General features: G+C 32.6%; 1 protein-coding gene across 7 annotated transcripts in view; it reads right to left on the reverse strand.

The window, feature by feature from the left end:
* Window positions 1-2162: 2162 nt before the first annotated feature.
* The window catches only part of LOC108735526 (la-related protein CG11505), a 26946-nt gene continuing 6411 nt past the window's right edge, over window positions 2163-22697 (reverse strand). For all 7 annotated transcript variants that reach the window (XM_018467514.2, XM_018467515.2, XM_018467522.2 and 4 more), the window contains 8 exons: window positions 21927-22176; window positions 19929-20285; window positions 18330-18738; window positions 16625-16879; window positions 15041-15458; window positions 8355-8691; window positions 7700-8003; window positions 2163-5290 (listed from right to left, as the gene is read on the reverse strand). In XM_018467514.2, the coding sequence (XP_018323016.1) occupies window positions 5085-5290; window positions 7700-8003; window positions 8355-8691; window positions 15041-15458; window positions 16625-16879; window positions 18330-18738; window positions 19929-20285; window positions 21927-22176 (2536 nt within the window). In that variant the 3' untranslated portion in view covers window positions 2163-5084. The remainder of the gene's footprint in view (window positions 5291-7699; window positions 8004-8354; window positions 8692-15040; window positions 15459-16624; window positions 16880-18329; window positions 18739-19928; window positions 20286-21926; window positions 22177-22697) is intronic.

The following is a 22697-nucleotide window of genomic DNA, read 5'->3' on the forward strand; positions in this document are numbered from 1 at the left end:
TCAACTATTAAATGAACGTCTCTTCGACAAAGTCAACCGAAAATTGGTTACTGAGACTTTTGAAAACTTGCCCGCTTTTACGAAAGTAATCCTGTTAATCAACTCTAAAAAATCAGCATACAATCTTTATAAGTCCTGTAAAAAATTCAGTCTACTTCATATTCCCCATTTTACATTTATTTAATGGTTTTATTCTTTAGTAAATTTAAAGTTATTTTTTGTCATTTGGGGATATAATTTCATCAGCAAGTCATATTAGGGCTATTAATACAATTGAATTTTGTGCAATTCTTTACAAAGTAAAGCAATTACATGTTCGTAGTAATATAAAACAACAACTTTATTATGCAAATGAATAAAACAAACGTTACTTATAAATTTATTTATTTCCAACCAAATATTAACAGAAAACAAACTAAACTGGTGTAATCACCAGAATTCCTCGTAAATATTAAGGCCTATCTTCGGAACGAACATAACACATTGGCATAATCGTTCATTTAAAACTTTAATGGCTTATTTTTTTGTTTTTAGTATATGTACTAGCACCTTGTAAAAAAATAACTCAAGCATCGAGGAGGCAAAGGCAAAAACAATATACGCATTTAAGTATTCAAACGTTACTCTCGTTGATTTTATGAATTTCGTAATTACAATAATATTAATAAAATAATCTTACCAACTATATTGCAGATGCTTTGCCTAAACAACTGCTACTAAAATAAATATCATAAAATAGTTTGGTACATTATGTATGTGAAGAAAGCACTAGTTATATTTTTCCATACGAATGACCTTACAAAGTAAGAAGCTTTTACACTATATGTATATCAATTTTTTGTTTGATATTTTCAAAATTACAGTCTTTACGATTGATAGGTAAGTAATTATTTTTCAAATTTGAATTAGCTTCAATAAAAGAAACTATTGATTTAAAACTACACACTACTATGTAGTTAGAAAATCAATCTGAAAAAAATCACATTAAAAATTAATCTCGCAATCACTTTACTTTGATCGATACTTTTGTGCAATTCCAACTTTCAATGATCACAATATTCATATAATAATCACACTTCAATTGGTTAATATTTTGTTTTGAATATTTTAGACTGAATAATGGCAAATTCAAGTATCTGACCGAACCTTCGGTTTCGGTTTCAGCCTACATTCGACAAAAAAATGAGTTTCGATTTCAGCTACCCTCCAGCCGAAACTACGACCAAAACCGAAACTGGGTTCGAGAGGTTGCGCACTGCGATGTACTCAGCTGCGAGCAACAAAGTGACATTTTGTAATTTCACTATGAAATAATAGTTTCTAATACATCAATGCCAATTACTCGTATTTTCACATTACGATTGCTCTTTCATCTTTCTTATATAAAAAAAAATATTGGTGATCATTTCTGGCGACTAAACTTAACCTTTTCTAAAAACTAGATCAACCTTTGAAATGCACACGCTAAGAAGTTACTTAAGGTAGTAGTAGGAGTAGAAGTTAATTATGGCTCTTATTTACACATTTTTACACTTGATGCACACATTTAACAATATAGAATTTGACACTGAGTACAACAAGAAATATACATTTCCTTTGTCTACCATTTACACCGTTCTTAAATGTTAACCGATTGAACGCGAACACCAAAAACTACTTAACCAACGAAAAAGTTGCCAATAAACTCCACTCTTTTACATTCACATTTAAGCCAAACGTTTTGCTGAAAACAAACTACTACAGAAACACTTCAAGTTGCTAGGCATTACGCGACGCTGAAAAATTTCTAACGAAAGATGAAATAAAAACTAATGTATATGTGTAGTAAACATTTTTAATTACTTATTATTTAATGAGCTTTTTTTATATTAAGTTTTACAAATCACTAAGTAGTTTTTCAAAAATACTAATTACTAAACAGTTGGGACCGGGAAAAAATCACTTCTAATACCTACATAATATTCAGCGTAAAAGAATGGAGCTCAAATTTGAATTCTCCAAGAAAATAAACTTAAGGATAGACAAAATATGAGGTGTCAACTTTTTATTCCCTAAATAAAAAAATTTTCACTACACTACAAAAACCAAAAATTCCATCACTGAATTAAACTTAAAAGTCAGTCAACAAAAGGATCGGTGATAAATCAAGAAAAACGCAGTCGTATATTTCAAATGACTTTATTTTTTTTGCAACGTCCACCCGACACAATCGGCCTTTTGCTGCGTGACTTTTGCATCGAACTGTATACAAAACGCACACCCTATTAATCGATTCTAAAATAATAACAAAACATAACAACTTGATTTTTCTTTTTAAAAGCCTTTCAGCAAACTGTACAGTGTCGTGCGACGTAATATGGACTTGTAGCACTAACCATTTTACAAGGTTAAAAGTATATGTATGTATGTATGTGTACGCAGTTAAATGAAGCCTTATAGATAAACCTAAATGAAAACAAACAGAAAAAAATAGAAGAGAAGAATAGTAAAAGTCTGATCACTATGCGCTGTTCATAGAAGTCGCAAGAGCGTTTCAACTTCTACCACTGAACATTTTCAAGCTGAAAATGTCAAGTAAGGAAAACAATGGGCAACACTCCTACCATAAAAGACAAAATATCATTTATAAATATGTATTACGTGCTAAAAACACACTAGCATTGTATCAACACCTTTCCATACGGAAATGACTCTTGCATATCAAATTTTTATACGCGCACGAATTGAATTTCCTCCCTTATTTGTTATTTTTTAAGTATACCTATATAAAAAATTGAAGATGTAATGGGAGGGTTTAAAATTACTTGATTAAACATGCACGTCTAAATAATATGAAAAGAACAAGGACTAAATAATATAACAATATAATTGTAATTTCTAACAGTCTTAAAATAACTTACATAACATATCATAAAGAAAATGATTGGCGTCTCTAGTTGCTCAGGTTTTCTTTATACAATCAATTATTGTATTCGTTAAAACGTTTAAACCAAATTATGTGTACACCATGTACCAACATTTTGTTCTCTATTAAAATAAAGTATTCACTCAAAATATGTTAAAAGAGGATAAGTTAAGATTTTTTTCTTATTTCGGCTTATGTAGTTAAGCAAACTCCTAAAACTAACAGGAGCGAATACTCCTAAATAAAAACTATTAACCACTCTCCTTAATAATTATACTATCAAATTTTTACTAGGCTTTTATGTTGTTACAAAACATTTTTGAAATAGAATGGACATGTAATTATAACCACCTAGAAAACCAAGACGCTTTTACAATTTCATGCCATTCAATGCCAGGTACTATACTATCCAAGTGCGTTCTTGTAGTATTTGATCACATCGCTACACGTTATATCTCAGAAACGAAAAGGAATTTCTTAGTTAACACATCGTAAGTAATCAAAATAAATAAATTGTGGTTAATAATTGAGCAAAACTGCAATTGGCATAAAAGACAGTTTATGTAATCTAAATATCGAACATTTTGTTTCATTAAATTGCAGATCAATAGATAAGACAACACAGTGTTTACGAAAAAATCGGTTTCGTCAACATAAAAAACAATAAAAACAGTTATGTACACGCACAGCCAAATATCTAATGAAACTTTCGCAAATTTGAGCGTTTTTTAGCTTTGGTTAAAGAGTTACGATATTTTAATAGAAAAAGCTTGTTGTAAAAATGATTTTGTTTAACCTGAGTAATTAGAGACGACCAAATCAGTCACTAATAAAATGTTATACCCAGCAACAATATTAACCTAAAAACTAGGCTTCCCTTATACAGCTTATACATACACATAATGGTAATTATTTTGTCAAAAGAGTAACATTAATAACAGCGTTATCTTCAGCATTGTTATTATTATTATCATTTTATTAGTCTTTATTACAACACACAGAATACGATGACGACGACAATCGAATGAAGACTTCTTTTTTCACAAAATGTAATAAGAGAGTTAGAGAGAAATCGAATGAGTTGTTGTCCATATCGTGTAAGTCCATTGAATATATGACACGTTTAGGGGAAGGTCAGACTTCATAATTCTGTAAAAGTTCTGAAGCGTACATATCCATGGCGACCGGCAACTGACATTTTCGCACTATTATCGAAGTCAAAAATCCTTTGGCAATTTTGTCATTATTTAATGTAATGTTTTAGTACTAACAAAAAAAAACATCGATTCGTAAAATAAAAAAAAAATATCCAGAAATTTGGCCACAAGTAAAACATAGCAATGAATAAGCTACAAAAAACACCTTATATCGCCATTTTCTACATACAAGTTGAAAAATAGGGATAAAATCACCTAAGCAGCTTATACGTGATCCCTTCGATTAACATACATTAACTGAAGGCAATGCATTATATCATATTTATAACATATTGTATATGTATAATGTATACTATCTATATATGTATGTATATATGCGGAGTAGAAGAACGTCAAGGGCCTATCACAGACGCACGCGCGAGCCGGTCCCCCCGGGAGCCACACGAGCAAAGCAAGCGGGTAGGGAAAGGGAGGACCGCTTACCTGCAGCACTTATGTAAACTTACTATTTAAAGTTTAATCGTTACCATTTAATATTAATTAATTAATCATTATCATTATTAATAATATTCAACATAACTCCTCCATCGGGTAGGAACATGGACTCTCGCATAAAACAATTATTGTTATTTTTCAATTGAAGAACAAACTAGAAACTCATCGTTAAAAAAAACAAAATGGTTGGGAAAGAAAAAGTACGTCTACACAGTTAAATGCCAAAATTTTGGGCAGTATACCACTTTATGGTGAATCGCGTTGTGGGCGGCGAGCCATCGGACTGTTGAGACATTAAAAAATTACAATAACAAAATAAGGAAGACGCACCAGCGCATTGTCCGTCTCTTTTTATCGCGTTCGGCAGCACCACCACTAACCACCGTTATTTCCTTTGTATTGTTGGCGCTTTTAGAGTGTCGCAAGACCTCTATTGTTACCATTAACGTCATTAGTATTAACAATGTTACCTGACATGCGTACACGCGCGACGATATTAATGCATCATCGTGGTGCGATATTTGCTGCTACTTCGGAGACCGAGCAGGAACGAAGTCGCGGAACTGCCGCTGTTGTTGCTCAGACCTTCGCCGCGATTGTTGCGCCTGTGCGGACGACGTTCCACTGTTTATATAGTTAGCTCGCGAACCGTTTCTTACTGATGTAGCTGTAGGCACAGATGAACTATGATGACGTCCCTGTTGTTGAGACGCATCTTTTTGCTGGTTCCCGTCTAAAAAAAAAAGAGAAAACCAATAAAAGTATTAGTAAATATTCATAACATGGATATTATTTTCTTAATTCTGCACCAAAAACTAATGAAATTTTAACCAAAATGGTAGATATTTAGCATTACAATATCATTATTTAAATCCAAGTGATGTACCAAACTTAACATAGCCCGTATTTAACCAATGTACTGATGAACCGGCTAATGGGCTTGTTCAGTAATTTTTTTAATTCATAAATAGAAAGTGCAAGTTAAAAATAAGAGATCCTAAAAAAATCAAGTTTATTCGCACGCATAGTGTCTTAAAACAATTACAAAGTGCATCTTCTAGGGAAAAGGTGCGTGGCCAGGCGTTTCGTCACTATACGCATAGGCTTGGTGATTGTACCCCACTCAACGTTAGTTATTAGTCATTACAGGCTGTATTTACGAAGTATTCATTGTAGGTGTACATATTTTGACTCAATATGGCTTCAAAAATGGGCTTATTAAAATTGTAAAATTTCAGAATATAAAATACAAAATAAAAACATGCTTCGGATAAACGACTTATTTGTTTGCCATCTGTCTAAAGGCTAATGAGAACGACACGGCAAGATGTGATATGACTTTATCAATCAAAAGCAAGAAATTTTATATTTTTGTTTTAAATATAAGTTGAAGAGGACATACTTATATAAAAATATTAAAAAAGGGAAGAATTAAATTAAAACATTTTTGATTACCAAAACAAAAGCTGAATTACACAATACACACTAAGGTGACACAGTTACCATTTTTGCTGCTATGAGCGTTTTTTCGGTATTAAGTATTAATAGTACATTATAATTTTCTCTTTTAATTTTGTCTTCCAATATTCCTAATCTTCGTCTATAGTTAGGAAAGTAATTCCTGGTGGTTTAATGTCTCCAAGATGTATTATACAGAGGAAAAGCCCACATATAGAATTTATTTTAATCAAGCTTTTATTGAGTAAATAGGTATGTCATTAGTCAATTTGAATTTTTTAGAGAAAACTAAATAAGAATAAAATCTAAAATAATAATTCTTACTAGTAATCTTTTTTTTATACCTTTTTATATTAAAGATCAAAGTTTGTATGTAAAAAATAAGCAGGAAGGACTTTTTTTTTGCCTTTGCCTTTTTATACCGCCCCTTATTTTGCTCAACTGGTAAATTACTGGGAGTAAAATATATAGTATTAATACATTCGAATAGCAGTAATTAATCAGGAATAATTTATGTTAGATTTAAATAAAAAAAATGAAATTATTTAATATGCATTACCATTATTAATAAATAGTTATTCAACTAATATCGTAAGTACCATTTGAGCTTTAATAATTTCATTCCTGTACTGACGTGGGTACCCTTTATTATTATTAAAATAGTTCATAATCGTAAATGTATCAACTTGTGATACATATGCTAATAGAAGCAACTTTATTGTTAGTTAAGACACTTTTTCCCAGAATACCACGCTTTATCTGAACGGCTGAAAGCGGTTACGGTGTACCTCCGAATCCAGAGTTGCGTACAGTAACGTAATTAGCCGCTGCGCTGGGTTTCTTCAACTCTTGTATCTCAAAAACTAAAATAGCTAATGATATGACATTTTAAGAGTATAAAGAAAATATTGAGTACTACACAAATCCGTATAAAAACAAAAAAGAAAAAAGAATTTTATGGAACAATCCCATTAGTTTATATAGTAACCATTTAGTATTTTTATACTGGCCATTTTGGTAATAAAATATTGGCCAAAAGTTGATTAGGTAGGTACTGCTAACCGAAAATAGATACTGCCCGTTTAATTTGCTGACTATTTTAAAACATTCTTCGTCTTACTGGGAATCAGGTGAAATATTCTGACCTTTTATTAAACATAACCATGGCCTTGTGGCCCTTACACATAATTTTTAATACTTAAAGATTCAACACCAGACATGGACTGGTCCTACTTATCTTTGCTAGCCTACCGGATTGTAAGAGAAAAGAAAACTGTTTATGTTGCAACTATGTAAGTTATCTAATTATTATATTAACTTTGTAAGCTTATTCATTCTATTGTCTGTTATACATATTATATTCTTTATTGTAGTATTATCAGTTACCATTTTTGTTGGTACTGTCAGCCCTATATCTACCTACTTGTTCTGTTATGTAAGTAATACTGTGTAGTAATGTACGAAAATCTTGTAAATAAATCATATCAAATAGAATCAACTATTTGTAGATGTAAATGACGACATGAAAGCATAAAATTTTAAAATAACGTGTATAAAAATTCTGAATTATAAAAAACATAAATAATACCTACATCTTTACTTTCGTATCTTTGTTGCAATAAAAAAAAAGTTATAAGAAACCTTTAAGACGCTATTAGTAATCAATTAAATGAACATAAATTACCACGAATTTCAGTCTGCTGTTGCATACTTCTTCCAGTTCCAGGACTTGTCGTTACGGCGGGCGCTGCTGACGGAGAGGGTGAAATGGAAACAGATACTCCGCCTCCCACCTTAATAGCAGAACTAACTGAGGCTTGCAGCTGAGAGGGTTCGGAAACACTTTGAGGCTGTTGGTGCCTGTCTTTTAATTGCTGCTGATATTTCTCCTTTTGTGCGGCGCGTATCTCTTTATGATGTTGCGCAACTTGGGCGTAACTCATTCTAGTCGTGGAAACAGAAGAGCTTGCGGCACCTCCCACAGTCTCCTTATATATTATAATATTATTTAATTTAATAAGGAAGTACTTGTTTGTGACAATTAGACATATAATTTACTAAACAATCAAAATTCGATATATCCAGGAACAAAGTATTACATCGTACACATGCACCACACAAATACACACACACATACAAACACACCCAAATAGTACTTAAGTCACTACATATAAATAAATGTAAAAAGGAATATGAGAGGCAGACTAGCTATACCGTGATAAAAACTCGTTATGGATTAAAAAAAATCTCGAATTTAAAAAAAAATGTTTAACATTTTCTGATTTTTCCACAAATTGGCCACCGAGTTTAACAAATGCATTATTTCTAATAAGACTTACTGATGTAGATAAAGGTGGTGGCGGTGAAAGTGGCATTTTTGAAACAGCTGTTTCGGTGCGAGAGCTTTGCCGACTAACAGGCAAGTGACAAGAGGAAGGGGTTGCTGAAGCTGCAGGAACAGCTACAGGAGCAGCAGTAACGCAAACTGATGAACGAGAAGTGGCCGTTGAGAAAGGACACGTGGTTTCTGTAGCCGATACGGTTGTCGTCATAGTGGCTGCATTCGTCGTTGTCGGACATGAAATTATCGTTTCTGGTTCGCCATTAAAAAAAACATCATCAGTCTTAGTCGCCTTGTCCGCCATCGTACATTTTGCATTTGAAACAGGAACTATTCTGCAAAAAAAAGCAATAAATGTACAATTACATGGCGAAAATGACTGACCAAGAACTTAATCCGTTCTTATTAATTTGGCTTCTGCGCTTTTCACGTATATAAGCTGCGTTGTCGATTCAGTTGGACAAGTAAATACCTTTATTAAGATCCGTTTCCAACATTTGAAACACTTCCGTTAGCAGCAAATAACTGCATATTTTCACATATTATATAAACATCTTTGATGTGGTTGATAAGTTATCAAAACTGTCTATGGGCATGTTAATGAAGGCAAATAACATCGAAATCGCTGTCCACGTCTGGCAGTTTTGGTAAATTACTGAACACAAGGCGTTCTTACAATAGTTTAACAACAAATAAAATTTGGTTTTCTAAGACAGTTATAACAACGCTTAAGCTAATAAATGCACAACCTTCCCAATGGACAACTTTTCTTACAACACCCCCTTACATTAATTAAATTAATCTTTTAAGTTTACAAGAAATTTTTACTATTGAAACATATCTTATAGTCCCAATTAAACAAAAAAAAAATACTCCTCTGTTAAATGCTGATNTATTACAATATTCCTGGATCATTAGCTACTATGAGTACTGCCAATAGATATTACGCACCAAGGGAAGAAAGATCCCTTTGAAGGCTAATTTGCGGCTAATTATCCAATAGTTTATATTTTTGGCAAAACAAACAAAAATTTTTGCCGTTCGGTTTTTAACTTTCCGCAGTCCGGACCTGGATGTGCCGAATATTCTAGAACTGTAGCTATATTGAATAGATGTTTCGTTTCTATTACAATATTCCTGGATCATTAGCTACTATGAGTACTGCCAATAGATATTACGCACCAAGGGAAGAAAGATCCCTTTGAAGGCTAATTTGCGGCTAATTATCTAATAGTTTATATTTTTGGCAAAACAAACAAAAATTTTTGCCGTTCGGTTTTTAACTTTCCGCAGTCCGGACCTGGATGTACCGAATATTCTAGAACTGTAGCTATATTGAATAGATGTTTCGTTTCTATTACAATATTTCTAGATGATTAGCTGCTATGAGTACTTCCAATAGATATTACGCACCAAGGGAAGAAAGATCCCTTTGAACGGCTAATTTGCGGCTAATTATCCAATGGTTTATATTTATGGCAAAACAAACAAAAATTTTTGCCGTTCGGTTTTTGACTTTCCGCAGTCCGGACCTGGATGTGCCGAATATTCTAGAACTGCACCTATATTGAATAGATGTTTCGTTTCTATTACAATATTCCTAGATGATTAGCTGCCATGAGTACTGACAATAGATTTTACGCACCAAGGGAAGAAAGTTCCATTTGAACTGCTAATTTGCGGCTAATTATCCAATGGTTTACATTTTTGGCGCCAATTTCGCCATGCTAACTTCAAAGGGGTGGAAGAAAATACGGCTTTTCTTCCCGAATGTGAATTACCACACGAGCTAAAGCGAGCGTCAGAATTAACACCAAAAGTAGGTGCCCAAAATTATTCAAATTTGATTTGTAGATAATGGTACACTATTATTACACCTAATTAGTTTATATATTCCTAACAGTTAATGTCTGAGCGTCTTTTCCAAATATGTAAGTGGTTAATTACCCTTGATTTACCCTGTTCACAATAAATACGTAAATTAGAAACTCAAAAACAAAACATAAAAAATAGCAATTTCGCTTTGTATCATCGAATGAGGTATTTTCGAATAATTAAATGGTGTTTGCTATCGCGAAATCCGCGTAACACTAACCAACAAAAGTCACCTTTGACCCCACGTCTCAGTTTTGAACGATGCCGGCTTTCCGTTTAGAAAGCCCATAAAGAAGCTCGCTCAAAGGTCCGCGAAATATTGTTAGTAGGCTATGAAAGCGATGGACTTTCTTTGACTTCAACCAATGTAAGTAACTGGTAAGCAAGTACCTGCAAGAAGTAAAATTGATAATGAATACAGATGGTTATCAAACCGATTGAAATTAACTTTCTTTTTGATTGACTGGCTTCAATTATTCAGATGTTATCAGTAAAAGTAAAAATTATCTACTATATTTCAAAGAAGTAATAGTAAGTATAGTAATAATTTTTGGGTAATAATAAAGAAGGAAAATTTTAGGTCTAAATTCATTTGGAACGTTGATCATCTTTTGGTAAATTTTGATATCATTTCATATTTGAAAATCTTTTTTTCAGTTAATGATTTGATTATTATTCTATTTCTTTTTTAATGCAGCGAAGTTGACCATGAAACCTATAATTATTTGTTTATAATGAGCAAGAAGACAAATTTAATTAATTAATTGGTTTGTTTACAAAATGTATTGGTAGCATTTGAATTATTATTTTGAACATGACTACAATTTATGCCAAAATTAGTTTTGAACGAATAAAAAATCAAATTTTAGCTGAAGGCCTAAAGTATATCTATTATTTAAACAAATTTATTGTTTTTTATTTCCTTAATGTTGTTATTATCACTAACCGGGCTATGGAAAAGGAATATATATGTATTGGAAAGTGTTAATTAATTGGAAGATAATTTATTCAAAACTTCCTGCTAATTCATTGTTAATGTATGCAATTGGTAAGAAATTTAAGATTAATTATTTATTGAGGTAGAGAATATAAAAAATATATAATACTTAATTGCTATTATTAACCAATTTAACATTTATTTGAACACAGAAGGGAACTAAGTGAAAAATCTTAAGCAACAAAAAGGAAACTGTATACTTTTCCGGTTTGTGGTCTCACTTGAACGGAAATTGTTACTTAGCTTTATTATTATCGTTGAAAATGTTTAATATTTTCACATACAGGAACTTAATAACTTAAGATTTGTGTTTTATTAACTTTCTATAAGCCATTTTTCAGTAATTTTCCGAATTTTATAACGATTAGGCAATTTATAACTATTTAACAATAAATTCGATAAAATATTCGCGTTCTATTTGACATTTGTAAACAGGTATACATTCCACGAATGACAATCGACCTACACCTTAAGGGTATCATTTGGTTTCATCTTAGCCTCATCTTTATCAGAATTTCTCTGGTTTAACATTCTTGCGCTACCCGATATTTGCCTTATTAACAGCTGTTTATATACGAAATCTTAATCTAAACAATATTTTCCACCTTTCCATAAAGAACCGTCGAGTATCATCCCCATGGTAATGATAATATCGAAACATATTGTGTAGTCTTTTAGCCATTCAGAGATAATACAAAATATTCGTTAAAATTTGATCTTTCACTTGTCCTAATACAGGCAAACTAGATAGGAATGTAATATTTGTCACATGTCCGAGTTCATTGTCTCTGAATCACGTAGGCGGAAAAGAGAAATTGTTTCTTTTATTTATCTTTTTCTTGTTCACCTGTTCAATTGTCTCGTTAGTACATACGTAATCAAAATCACAACGTACACATATATTAAAACGCCTTCATATTCTTCTAATTGAGAGCAGCTCAACGATCAATCCTATCGAATACTTAAACACCTTCCTTTAGTATTTCTACCATAAGCACATCAAAGCATACTTAAAGTAGTTGTTAAGATACGAAACTGCAGAGGTTTAACCAGATCTTAGAGCAACAACCTCGAAAAAAATACGAAAACGCTCTAGGGAATGTCGTCGCTAGTAATTATTCATTTACAGAGTGTTTCCGAACGAAAGTCACACAAAAGAAAAATACAAATATCATCATCATATCAGAACTTATTATAAAGAATAAAAATATATATATAGGTGTGTCTGTTGTGGCTAATCTCACAAATGCGCCAAAGTAACTTTAATTTAATTTTTAATGGAAAGGAATAGGGAAAATTCGTCAATGATTAAACTTTATTCCATTTCAATCATCAATAATTTTCTCTGTTAGTTATGGACAAGACGATTGAAAATTTTAAAAATTAACCCTTTAAAGACTTCGCACCCGTACACCTTTAACAATCTTTTACGAGTTTCTAAATTAACCGTTCGTAAGCATAGAAGCACTTTATTGAAGGCGACTCTGCGCTATCCTCTGCTTTATATCCCTACTACTCCTTCCGTCCTGACTTATCTGACTTCCTAGATACCTAAAATCAGCCACTTCTTCTAATTTTTCGACCCCTATCTTTATATTCCCTACTTTTTCTTCCCTTGCATACCAGTATTTTAGTTTTACTTTTATTTATTTTCATACAATACTGTTTTGGTCAATACCGCTTCCATTTTATTTAAAGCTATCTCTAACTCCTCCTCGCTAGATACTAATACTGCTATATCATCTGCAAATCTAAACATACTAATCTTTTATCCCTGTATATCTATCCCTACAGTTGTACTATCTTTAATGATGTTGATCGCGTCTTCGATGTATAGATTGAAAAGTATCGGTGACAGTGTGCATCCCTGTCTGACTCCCTTCCTAACATTTACTTCTCTACTTTGCAGTCCCAGCTCTATAACTGCCTCTTACTTTTTATATAATCTAATCATCACTCTTCAATCTCTAAGTATTGATATAAATCACATAATATTTTATTGTTATTATTTACTTATTTACGTATTACAAATTCACTTTTCTTACACGCATATTTCTACTATTTAAATCAAAATTTTAGTTATGTGTTTGATATGGTTATAGATTTTGATACACTCTGTATATGTCTGTACGTGGCTACTACTTATATAGGTATATATACAGTTGATCAATCAAAATGAAAGCAATGCCTTGACACAACCAAAAAAATCGTGCTTCGAATCCATTACCAATTGATTTAAATAGCTAAGCGGGCACGTAAGTGGTTCGAAATCGAAATTGCAAAACTGAACATCCAAAATTGGACTCTTTTTTACTCAGTTCTCAGCACGCAAGAGACAAGACCGGCAAAAACTTGTTCGGCTAGAAATGAAATCAGTTCGAATTTGAGTAGCACTTGTCGACTGCGACCCTGTTTTTCTTTTTAACTGTATGTTGTGCTCATAAACACTTAGTAAGTACAACTATGTCCTGAAAACGGTACGAGGTTCTTTTCCAAATTCGAAATTTGAGTTTTCGTTTCGGATTTTTGATTCTACGAATCAATTTTCAGTAGTTAAAGATTGAGAATCGGGACTCAGTTTCATAGCTACAAATTAAGTAGACAGCTTTTGTTCTAATTATTGGCTAATTATTTCGCTCTTAACTTTAGTATTACGCTTTTGTTTTAATTGTCAATGGTGATTGGTTTATTATTCTTACAACTGCTGCGATTTGTTGATAAACTGTTTACTTGTTGATTAGAACGGGTCGAACTAGTAAGATTAAATTGTCCTTGCGCCTATTTCTGTTTTATTTATTTTTCTTCCTGTGATGGCGAACGTTTTGATGAAAAGATTTACATCGCGGAATGTACGATAGGCATGGATTGTTCGTTGGCTTTAGCGCTGCAAGGATTCTACGGCGATCTGCGATTTTTCATACGTATAAGGCCCGATCAGGCAGCTGGTTTTACCTGTTCAGAAGTACGATACAATCTCCATGACAACCACCTCGCTGTTCAGAAACGACAAACTCGAAATGCACCCGCGAATGAACACGTAAAAAAATATGAACTGTTTTTGGTTTTTATACCATTATCCCTTTATACCTTTACGAAAACGATAATTCCATTGTGCGTTTAGCTTCACTTTTGAAAATTTTAAAACAGATTTGTTGTTAGACAATAAAAAGACAGTCATACTTGAAATAGCACAAATATCTCAAAAGATACACCAAGTAATTAAAGAACCACGAATAGCCAGTAATCTATAACAATCGCTAATACAGTGGAATTCGTTTATTCCGGCTATGTTGACCAACCGCTTAATATGAAGTAATTGCAGTGTTAACTTTGCTTTTCATATAAAATTTTCTCTAGGAAAATTTGGGTACAATGGCTCCGTTTAAAATGACATATCGTTAATTATGACTGATTCTCAAGAAATCATATCCGGCTGTAGTGACCCAAATGATTAATAATAACATTTTCGCTTATTTTTCTGACCTTTCTTATGTATATTGATATTACGATTCATCGTTATTTTTCTTTTTCTGTTGATAAATACATACAATTTGTAGTTTTTCTCTCTATTAAGCTAAATAACTAACCAAAATGGAAAGTTGTTTATTTCCTAAGACTATGCATTGTATGACGTGTTTTGTCATTTCCCTTCGATGTCATTATAAGCAGATTCTGCTGTAATCGTAATTTTTAAAGAATAGTAAATAGTTTCCATTTTTTTTTTTAATTTGTCCACATTTTGATCGAGTTCAATGTGGTATCTATTAGCTATATTTCGTTTATCTTAATTAAAATTAATTAGTAAAACTTACTTATCGGGGGAATTTGGTGGCGTAACGTGCTGTTGTTCCCTACCATTGGAAGGCGCCGTGGACGATTCTTTGGAGTCGCTTCCTTGAAACCGGCCAGCGCCGTATGGAGATGAACCTCTAGTTGGATCATCCGGACCACAGCCTGTTTCCTTACTGTTTGTTCTTGTCTTTGCTGTACCACGAACTACATCTGCCAGTCGGTTATTTTCACCCCAACAATTTGACGTAGGTGCTGTCGAACTGTCCACCGCCACCGGTTGTGTCTGTAAATGGTGTGACGATTGTGGCTGTATTGGTTGTGGCTGATGATGATTGTTATGGTGATGGTGTTGATTTTGAGAGGAAGATTCGCCGCAGGCGCCCGACGTTAAAGACACCTGCGGCGATTGTTTAATCGGTAATTGCCCACTTGAATGATCTGAAATAACAAAAACAAACATATTCCTGTACTCAGTAAAAAAATCAAAATGATACATACGTATTATGTAGTTAATTTAATTCTTTAACAATCATGTTGCAGTAAACCGGGAGTCATGTTATAACCCGTGGTTGTTGATCAAATGAACATAAATGTTAACTTTATTGCACGTATCACCAAAAGAGGAACATATCATAATTAATCGATAGTATCATATATTTTAAGTTATAGGGTATTTTGGGCTCTATAAACATACTCTGTCGATGGTTTTGCTATTTGGAAACCTGCGTTTAAAGCACATTCTTAGTCGCATCATGGAGCACATTAAATCACAAGTAGGAACTCGAACTACTGATGTTAATATGGAAAACTGCTTTTAATACCCTTAATTAGTTCTACAAAACAAGTTCTCACTTTTAAATACATATTTTTAATTGCCTAATAAATATGTTTGATTCTCATATGTTTTATTTTCTCTAAAGAGATAAATTACCCAAATTGGTACTATTGATGGTATTATCGCTTCCCCTTGGTGCCTATTTCTTGATTTTTTACATTAAACCAGGCAAACATTTACCACAATCTCATCTACTGGGAAGCGGTGGAAATTGTAGCACACTTCCTCGTTTGCTTTAGTTAAGAAAAAAATAGATATGTGACGCGGCAAGAAATATCATTTTTCCAAATTTAGACCGCCTGCTATCGCTATCGTAGAATTTCTTTAGTTTATACTGTACAATATGAACATGCATGATTTTTATTTTCAGCAGGATGATGCTACTTGTCGCGTGAAAGAAATCGTCTACGCTAATACTCCAGACAAACAATTCCAGCCCTCGATTTTCGAGCTGTTATTCGAAAGATGGGGCCTCAGCGAAAATGTCGTACAAAAATTCCTTAAAAGAATGACCTTTTACAGGTAGAGGTCGAAGTGAGAATTTACTAGAGATCATTTTCCACAATTAATTATAGACGCTTTGAATTTAAATATTTGTGTAGCAGGTACAGTATCAGTTTATGAAATTATTGGGCATGAATCTATTAAATCTCTAGTCTGTACAAATGTTTTGTGGACTGTTTTTGGGTTTATTAATAAAAAACTTGTACAGGTAAAAATCCTTTGTAGAAACACTTTTAGTAATCACAATTATAATTTTAAGACATACCTGGTAAAGGAGGAAATGCCGATTCTTCAAGGTCGAACTGCGCACCCCGAGTTTGTTGCAATCCCTGCTGCTGCTGTGAAGTTTGCAATGAGCCACCGGATATGGCCAATGCCCCATCATCATCTTTTCGTTTTCGTCGGTGTCGTGGAGGTACCGGTTCTTTAACGACATTTACGGGGGCTAGCAATAAAGGCCTGTATAGTATAGCGCCACCTTCATCCATAACGACACTTGTCCGAACTACTTCTTGCAAACCTGCGAAAAATCAAGGAAATTCTTATTGGGGGATATTATATATTACAAAATAAACCCGTTTATTCTTGACATAATTAATAGGATAATAAACCTATTATGTTGATATAATATATATTCCAAGTAGTTCTTTTGATTTTGTTGCAAGTATATTAGAATTGTTTGTACTATAACATTGGAAGCTACTGATAATAGGTACTTTGTAAAAAAGAATACGAGATAAATTATTATTGACAGCACCAATAAGTTAGAACTCAGGAAGTAGTTTTAAATGTTAATGAATAACTTATTTTTTTTAATATTTACACGATTAATATTTTATTCAAATTATCAAAGCAAGTATACTGCGTAATTTGAGTTTATTTTTTATTTTATAACAACCAAAAAAAGTCGAATGGGAACTGATTTCTTTTAACCTTCAGAGCCACCATCCTATAGTAAAATAACACTGTCACGATACGAAGTGTGTGGATAGATACCACCTCGCACAACTGCCTTCACAGCACAGTGACTACATCAGGCGATATATAAATACACAAAATGTATAACCGTTTTTGAAACTTTTGTTGTTTCACCTCGTTTCTTTATTTATGTTTGCATTTATGTCATTATTGATTTATATACATGTATTAATATAAATGAAGTGTGGACTAATCGCAAAATTTAATTTTAACACAATCCTGCAGATGTAGATATAGACTCCAATTTTATTTCATTAGGACTATAATAAATTTTCTGTCGAGTTAACCGCGGCCGTGTGGTACCGAGCCCGTCGTCTCCTGCCTTTCGTAGATAAAATAAATTGACAAAAATTGTACATTGCAGTTTGCTTAATAAACCAGTTGTAGGAAAAACATTTTTTTTTTCTATTTCTTGTTACGAAATTTCATTTGTTATTAAAATATATTACAATCAAATAGAGATTTAACAAAGGAAGAAAAGGACAATTAGGCCACATAAGAAACAGAGGGAATGTAGCCGTATAATTCCCATCTTAATACCGTTACCGTACTGTAGGATGTTGCCTCCAGGTATTTATTCTCAAAGGATCAATTAAAAAAAAGTACCCATAGCCCTACAGTTATTTATATCAGTAAGGAAATTATGACAAAAAATCAAGAAGTTGCAATTATTCAAAGTCACTAAAAATGTACTTTGGTATTCTAATTAATGATTAGTAAATAATTAATTTTCATTCATATAAGTAAATAATATTTATCAAACAATTGCTTGAAGCCGTGTTGTTATTTCTTTTTGAATTATTCAAAATCTACATTCCAAATGTGTATTATTTCTTCTATAATTCTACTGTATCTTTAGAATTACATTAACGGATGACCCACTTCCGTTTATACTGGTAAACACAATTAACTGCTGTTATGTATTTTTATCTTTAACATTTTTAGGGTAGACACATTTTTATTAAATTAATATCTAAAATAAGTGAACTAACCTGTTGTAGCAGATGCTGGTTCTATACAAGTATCATCATTGTTGTTATGTTGACCAACTTTTACTACATCTCCACCCTTTTTTCCTCCTGGTGAAACAGACGGCGGTGGAGCCTGTCGACCGCCACTCCCACCACCACTCGTTTGATTCGTTTCATTTTGCTGACCAGTCGTTGATGCAGAAGAGGAATTATTTTGATTAGCATTATTATTGTTATTTCTATTCTGTTTACGAGGACGACCACTTCCAGTTACTCCCGCTCGAAATGGCTGTGGTGGCTTGAAAGTTTGTGGTGCTAACCCATTTACCTGGAATACGCTACTAATATCATAGTAGCCAGCAGCTCCCGTTGGCCACGCCTGAACTACTGAAGTATAGAACGGAGGTTGCTGCTGTTGATGGTATGGAGACTAACAAAAATAAATTTAAATGTAACTTTTCATACATAACCCTTTAAAATCAAATCAAATAAATAAAGGAAAATTTATTTTGAAAAAAAAGTAAAATAAATAAAACCGACTTCCAAAATTCCTAAAGCACTTAATAGCAAAAAATAATTACAGGTTTCTTTTTTATTACTGAATACAATAGCTTTCTTTTCTTTCCGTAGTGCGTATATAGTTTACATATCTGAGATCACAAAGTGTTACGTTCGTTCTCCCAAGCGGAAGCGATATTAGCATTTTCATAAATGTTACATTAGCAAACCAGTTTTTTCGGTACATTTGTATGAGAATTACATACGTTTCTATTTTTCGTCTGTTTTTTTACTAACGTAAATGAGCTGATATTAACTAACTAATTAATATAAACAAAATTTTAATTCAATATCTGTCTGAAATACATAATTTCATTTATACTTTAATCCGGCCCTGTCGACCTTCAGTCTCTAATCTATGTTCAATAGTTCTCCTGCTGTGCGGTTGCTACAATAGGTTGTAAAAAGATATCAACGAACTTTAAAAGTTACTCTACCATATCTTTGAGGTTTCTATACTTAACTCTAAATATTTTTTCCTTTAATGTATGTTAAATAAAAATACTCCACCCACACATGCCACCATAAAATTTTAAAGATTATAATTCCACTTATTATAATGTGAATTATATTTGATGTTAGAGGGAATTTAGAATGAGATGAACCTTCACCTTGGCTTGCGCAATGATAAAACTCCAGCCAGCTTATTGATTTCTACATTTCTACCTCTTAAAAACATCGGCCGTCATTTTTTACCAGACCTATGTGCCTAGTGACGCACATGGTTAGTGTTAATATAAGTGTGACAAGACCTGTAATTCATGCATCTCAAAGTTCATGTCATTCTGAACTACCAAACTCATATTTTACATGAAATGAAACCATTCAAATCGATACTATTATGAAGGGATTGTCCATAACATAAAAGCATATCTCTGCATAAATATTAAAAACTTTGTATAATTTTGTTTTGATTTGAAATGTGAAACTATGACCTTCATCCATATGGATCCAGTACTGCTACATCTAAGTTTTTTGCATTTTAATTTTCAAAATGTGATATAATGATGATTAGTACATATATGTAGCAGAACTCGTTACATATAAAATCCATGAACTTACATAAACGTGCACCTGATTGGGGTAGGTAACGGATTGGCCAGGGGTGCCGTTAGCAAAGATAAACCTTTGTTGTCCAGGCGGAAAGGCAGCTGGATCATAAACAGCTGTAGGTGGAGGTGTAACCCGGTAGCCGTTCTTGAAAGCGGACGGTATAGGTGGCGCTATGGGCATCCTATTCATCGGTTTCGCTTTAATACGTGCCATTATCGGCCTTCCTTGAAATTCACGCACTTCTTCACGCAAGTAACGGTATGCCCGCTGTGCATCATCATCTGATTCAAACGTCACATACCAATTGTTATTGTGCGCGAATTCGCACGATATGAAACGTGGACAATTTTCACCAGAAAATAAATTCTAAAACAAAACATTTATCAAACATAATTTAGCATAAAAGTTTCTTAAATACATTGTACTCAATTTAATAGTTAAAAAAGAGTTGCATTGGCAGGGAATCGAATCAAAGTCTGCCACTCTCCCACCTCCGTTTTTGTTACATGAGTTATATATACATATGTACATATACCTATATATACTTTTTACTAAATATGTACAATAAGATCTTCCTTTAATTCTAGACACAAAGTAAGCATTTAGTTTTCGGAACGACTGTGTCATCGCCAACGAATTATTGCATTAATATGACCTACGCTGACAACCAATAAATGATCTTTGTTAAAAACGATTGTTCGCCGTCACGTTTTCTTATTTAGGTAAAAACACGATCAAAAAATCAGTTTCTTAAAAATCATTTCCAAGAAGTAAAACTTAGCTATATTAGGCAAAAATCTGTACAAAGGGCCCAAGAGTCTTGATGTTAAATGCTTCCAGTCACAAATTTTGGAAAAAATGAAAAATTAAACATTATAGACAGTTTTTCGTGTATCTTCTGGCGTTCTACCTCCTTAAAAATGCAAACTGCCTATTTTTGCGGATTTTCTTGATTCCCAGAGTTGGCCAACTTCACTAAAATAATAAGGCCACTCTATTTCCCATAGGTTGTTTGGAATTCTATAAAATCTCAAGTGAGTTTTAGGCCTTCATGATTGTACTCGACAAAGCATCAATTCACTCTCTCATGGAATATAAATAAAACCAGAAATATTCGCAAAAATCAATGTGCTTGGTCAAACACGACCGATACTTTGACTATCAGTTACGATGTCACCACCAGAAATGCTTACTTAGTCTATAGTTTTCGATATCTGAAATTTTTGAAAAAGGTGATAAGGACTACGTTTTTTCTCTTTAATGTACAAAACTCTCTCTAAATAATAACATTTCTTTTCGAGAAAAAATAATATTTAACATCATCATCATCATCATTGGGTCGTAAGTCGGAAGACTGATTGGACACGCACCTTCACTCCTTATCCTGAGCCAATTTTTGCATTTCGTGAAAACCAGAGCACCCTACATTCTCTCTTTACTCTTATTTCTGCTTCTAATACGCCTCCAACTAAGCTTTCATGTTTCAGAAGATGTCCTATCATCGTGTGTCATTTATTTTTAAGTATAGGTACATCCATATTAAGCATTTTTCCTATTGTACATTGTCAAAAGATTTTATAAATAAAATCTACGAATGTTTATATACGCTCTTCCCTTTCCTGTCGTTTTATTTATTACCCGTAAAGTCAAATAGCCCTACGCGTTCCCCTATTTCGTCTAAACTCTTCTAATATTTGTTTTGCATACATCTCTACATGATTATAGCTAAAATTTTCGACGCATGAAAAATTAACCTAATTGTTCTAAAATTCTTTCATCTATCCGCGTTTGTCTTTTTTTAGGATTTATTTATATATCAAAAATATTTTCTGGTCTTCATATAACTAATTAATAATATTTAAATTTGGTGCAGAAATAGTGCAGAATTAAATGAAGAAAACACATTTGAATTATGATTTCCTATTATTTCCTTTTTTTATAAGGCAATACTTTTACAAATAATAAATAAACATCGTAATAATGTGTAATAGTTACAAAAAGTTTTACCTTAACGTCTTCAACGGGCGTATTGTCCGGTATTTCCCGCAGAATGACGATGCAACGTTTATGGTTCGGTCGCACCTTAACTCCTTCTTCGTCGACTTGCACATTGGGCGATTCCCGCAAAACTTCCGTTATTAACTTAATATCTTTGGTAAGCTTTTTTACCTGATTGAAATTGGCAACCGTCCAAATCGGAACGTATTGGTCGTTGTCCATTTGCGACAGCAAATAGGCATCATTAGCTAAGTTTTCTCTTAAAAAATGAAAAAGAAACTAATTACAACACAAAAATATACAGTAAAAGAAACTGAACTAATATCCACCCGATCTCAATCTAGCTTACAAGCAAGTCAAACTTATTTTATCAAATCATTATCTAAACTTCATATGTCTGTAACAATGTCTTCTCAATTCATCATTTATCTTTAAATTATTAATGATCTGATGAAGATAACTACGGTTTGATTTTATATCCATATAAACCCAATACAGACCCTGTATATACCCATGATAGTAATTTTTCAGGGTATTGTTTTTAATAAAAACTGATTTTTATTTTTCATAGTCTAGGTAATTTTACGACAACTCCAAAGAATTAAATATAAAGCATATAAATATAAAATATAAATGAATTCACATTAGACAGTTACAATAAACTTGATTTCAAAATATTACTTACAGTATAGAATTTTGTTATTTAAAATATCTGAAATTTATATAAAGCTACTAACCGTGAATAGTGCAAAGATAAATGATAAAATCGGTTTTTCGAAA

This window comes from Agrilus planipennis, unplaced genomic scaffold, assembly GCF_000699045.2.
Source record: "Agrilus planipennis isolate EAB-ADULT unplaced genomic scaffold, Apla_2.0 scaffold9, whole genome shotgun sequence".
In the NCBI taxonomy this organism is placed as follows: Eukaryota; Metazoa; Arthropoda; class Insecta; order Coleoptera; family Buprestidae; genus Agrilus; species Agrilus planipennis.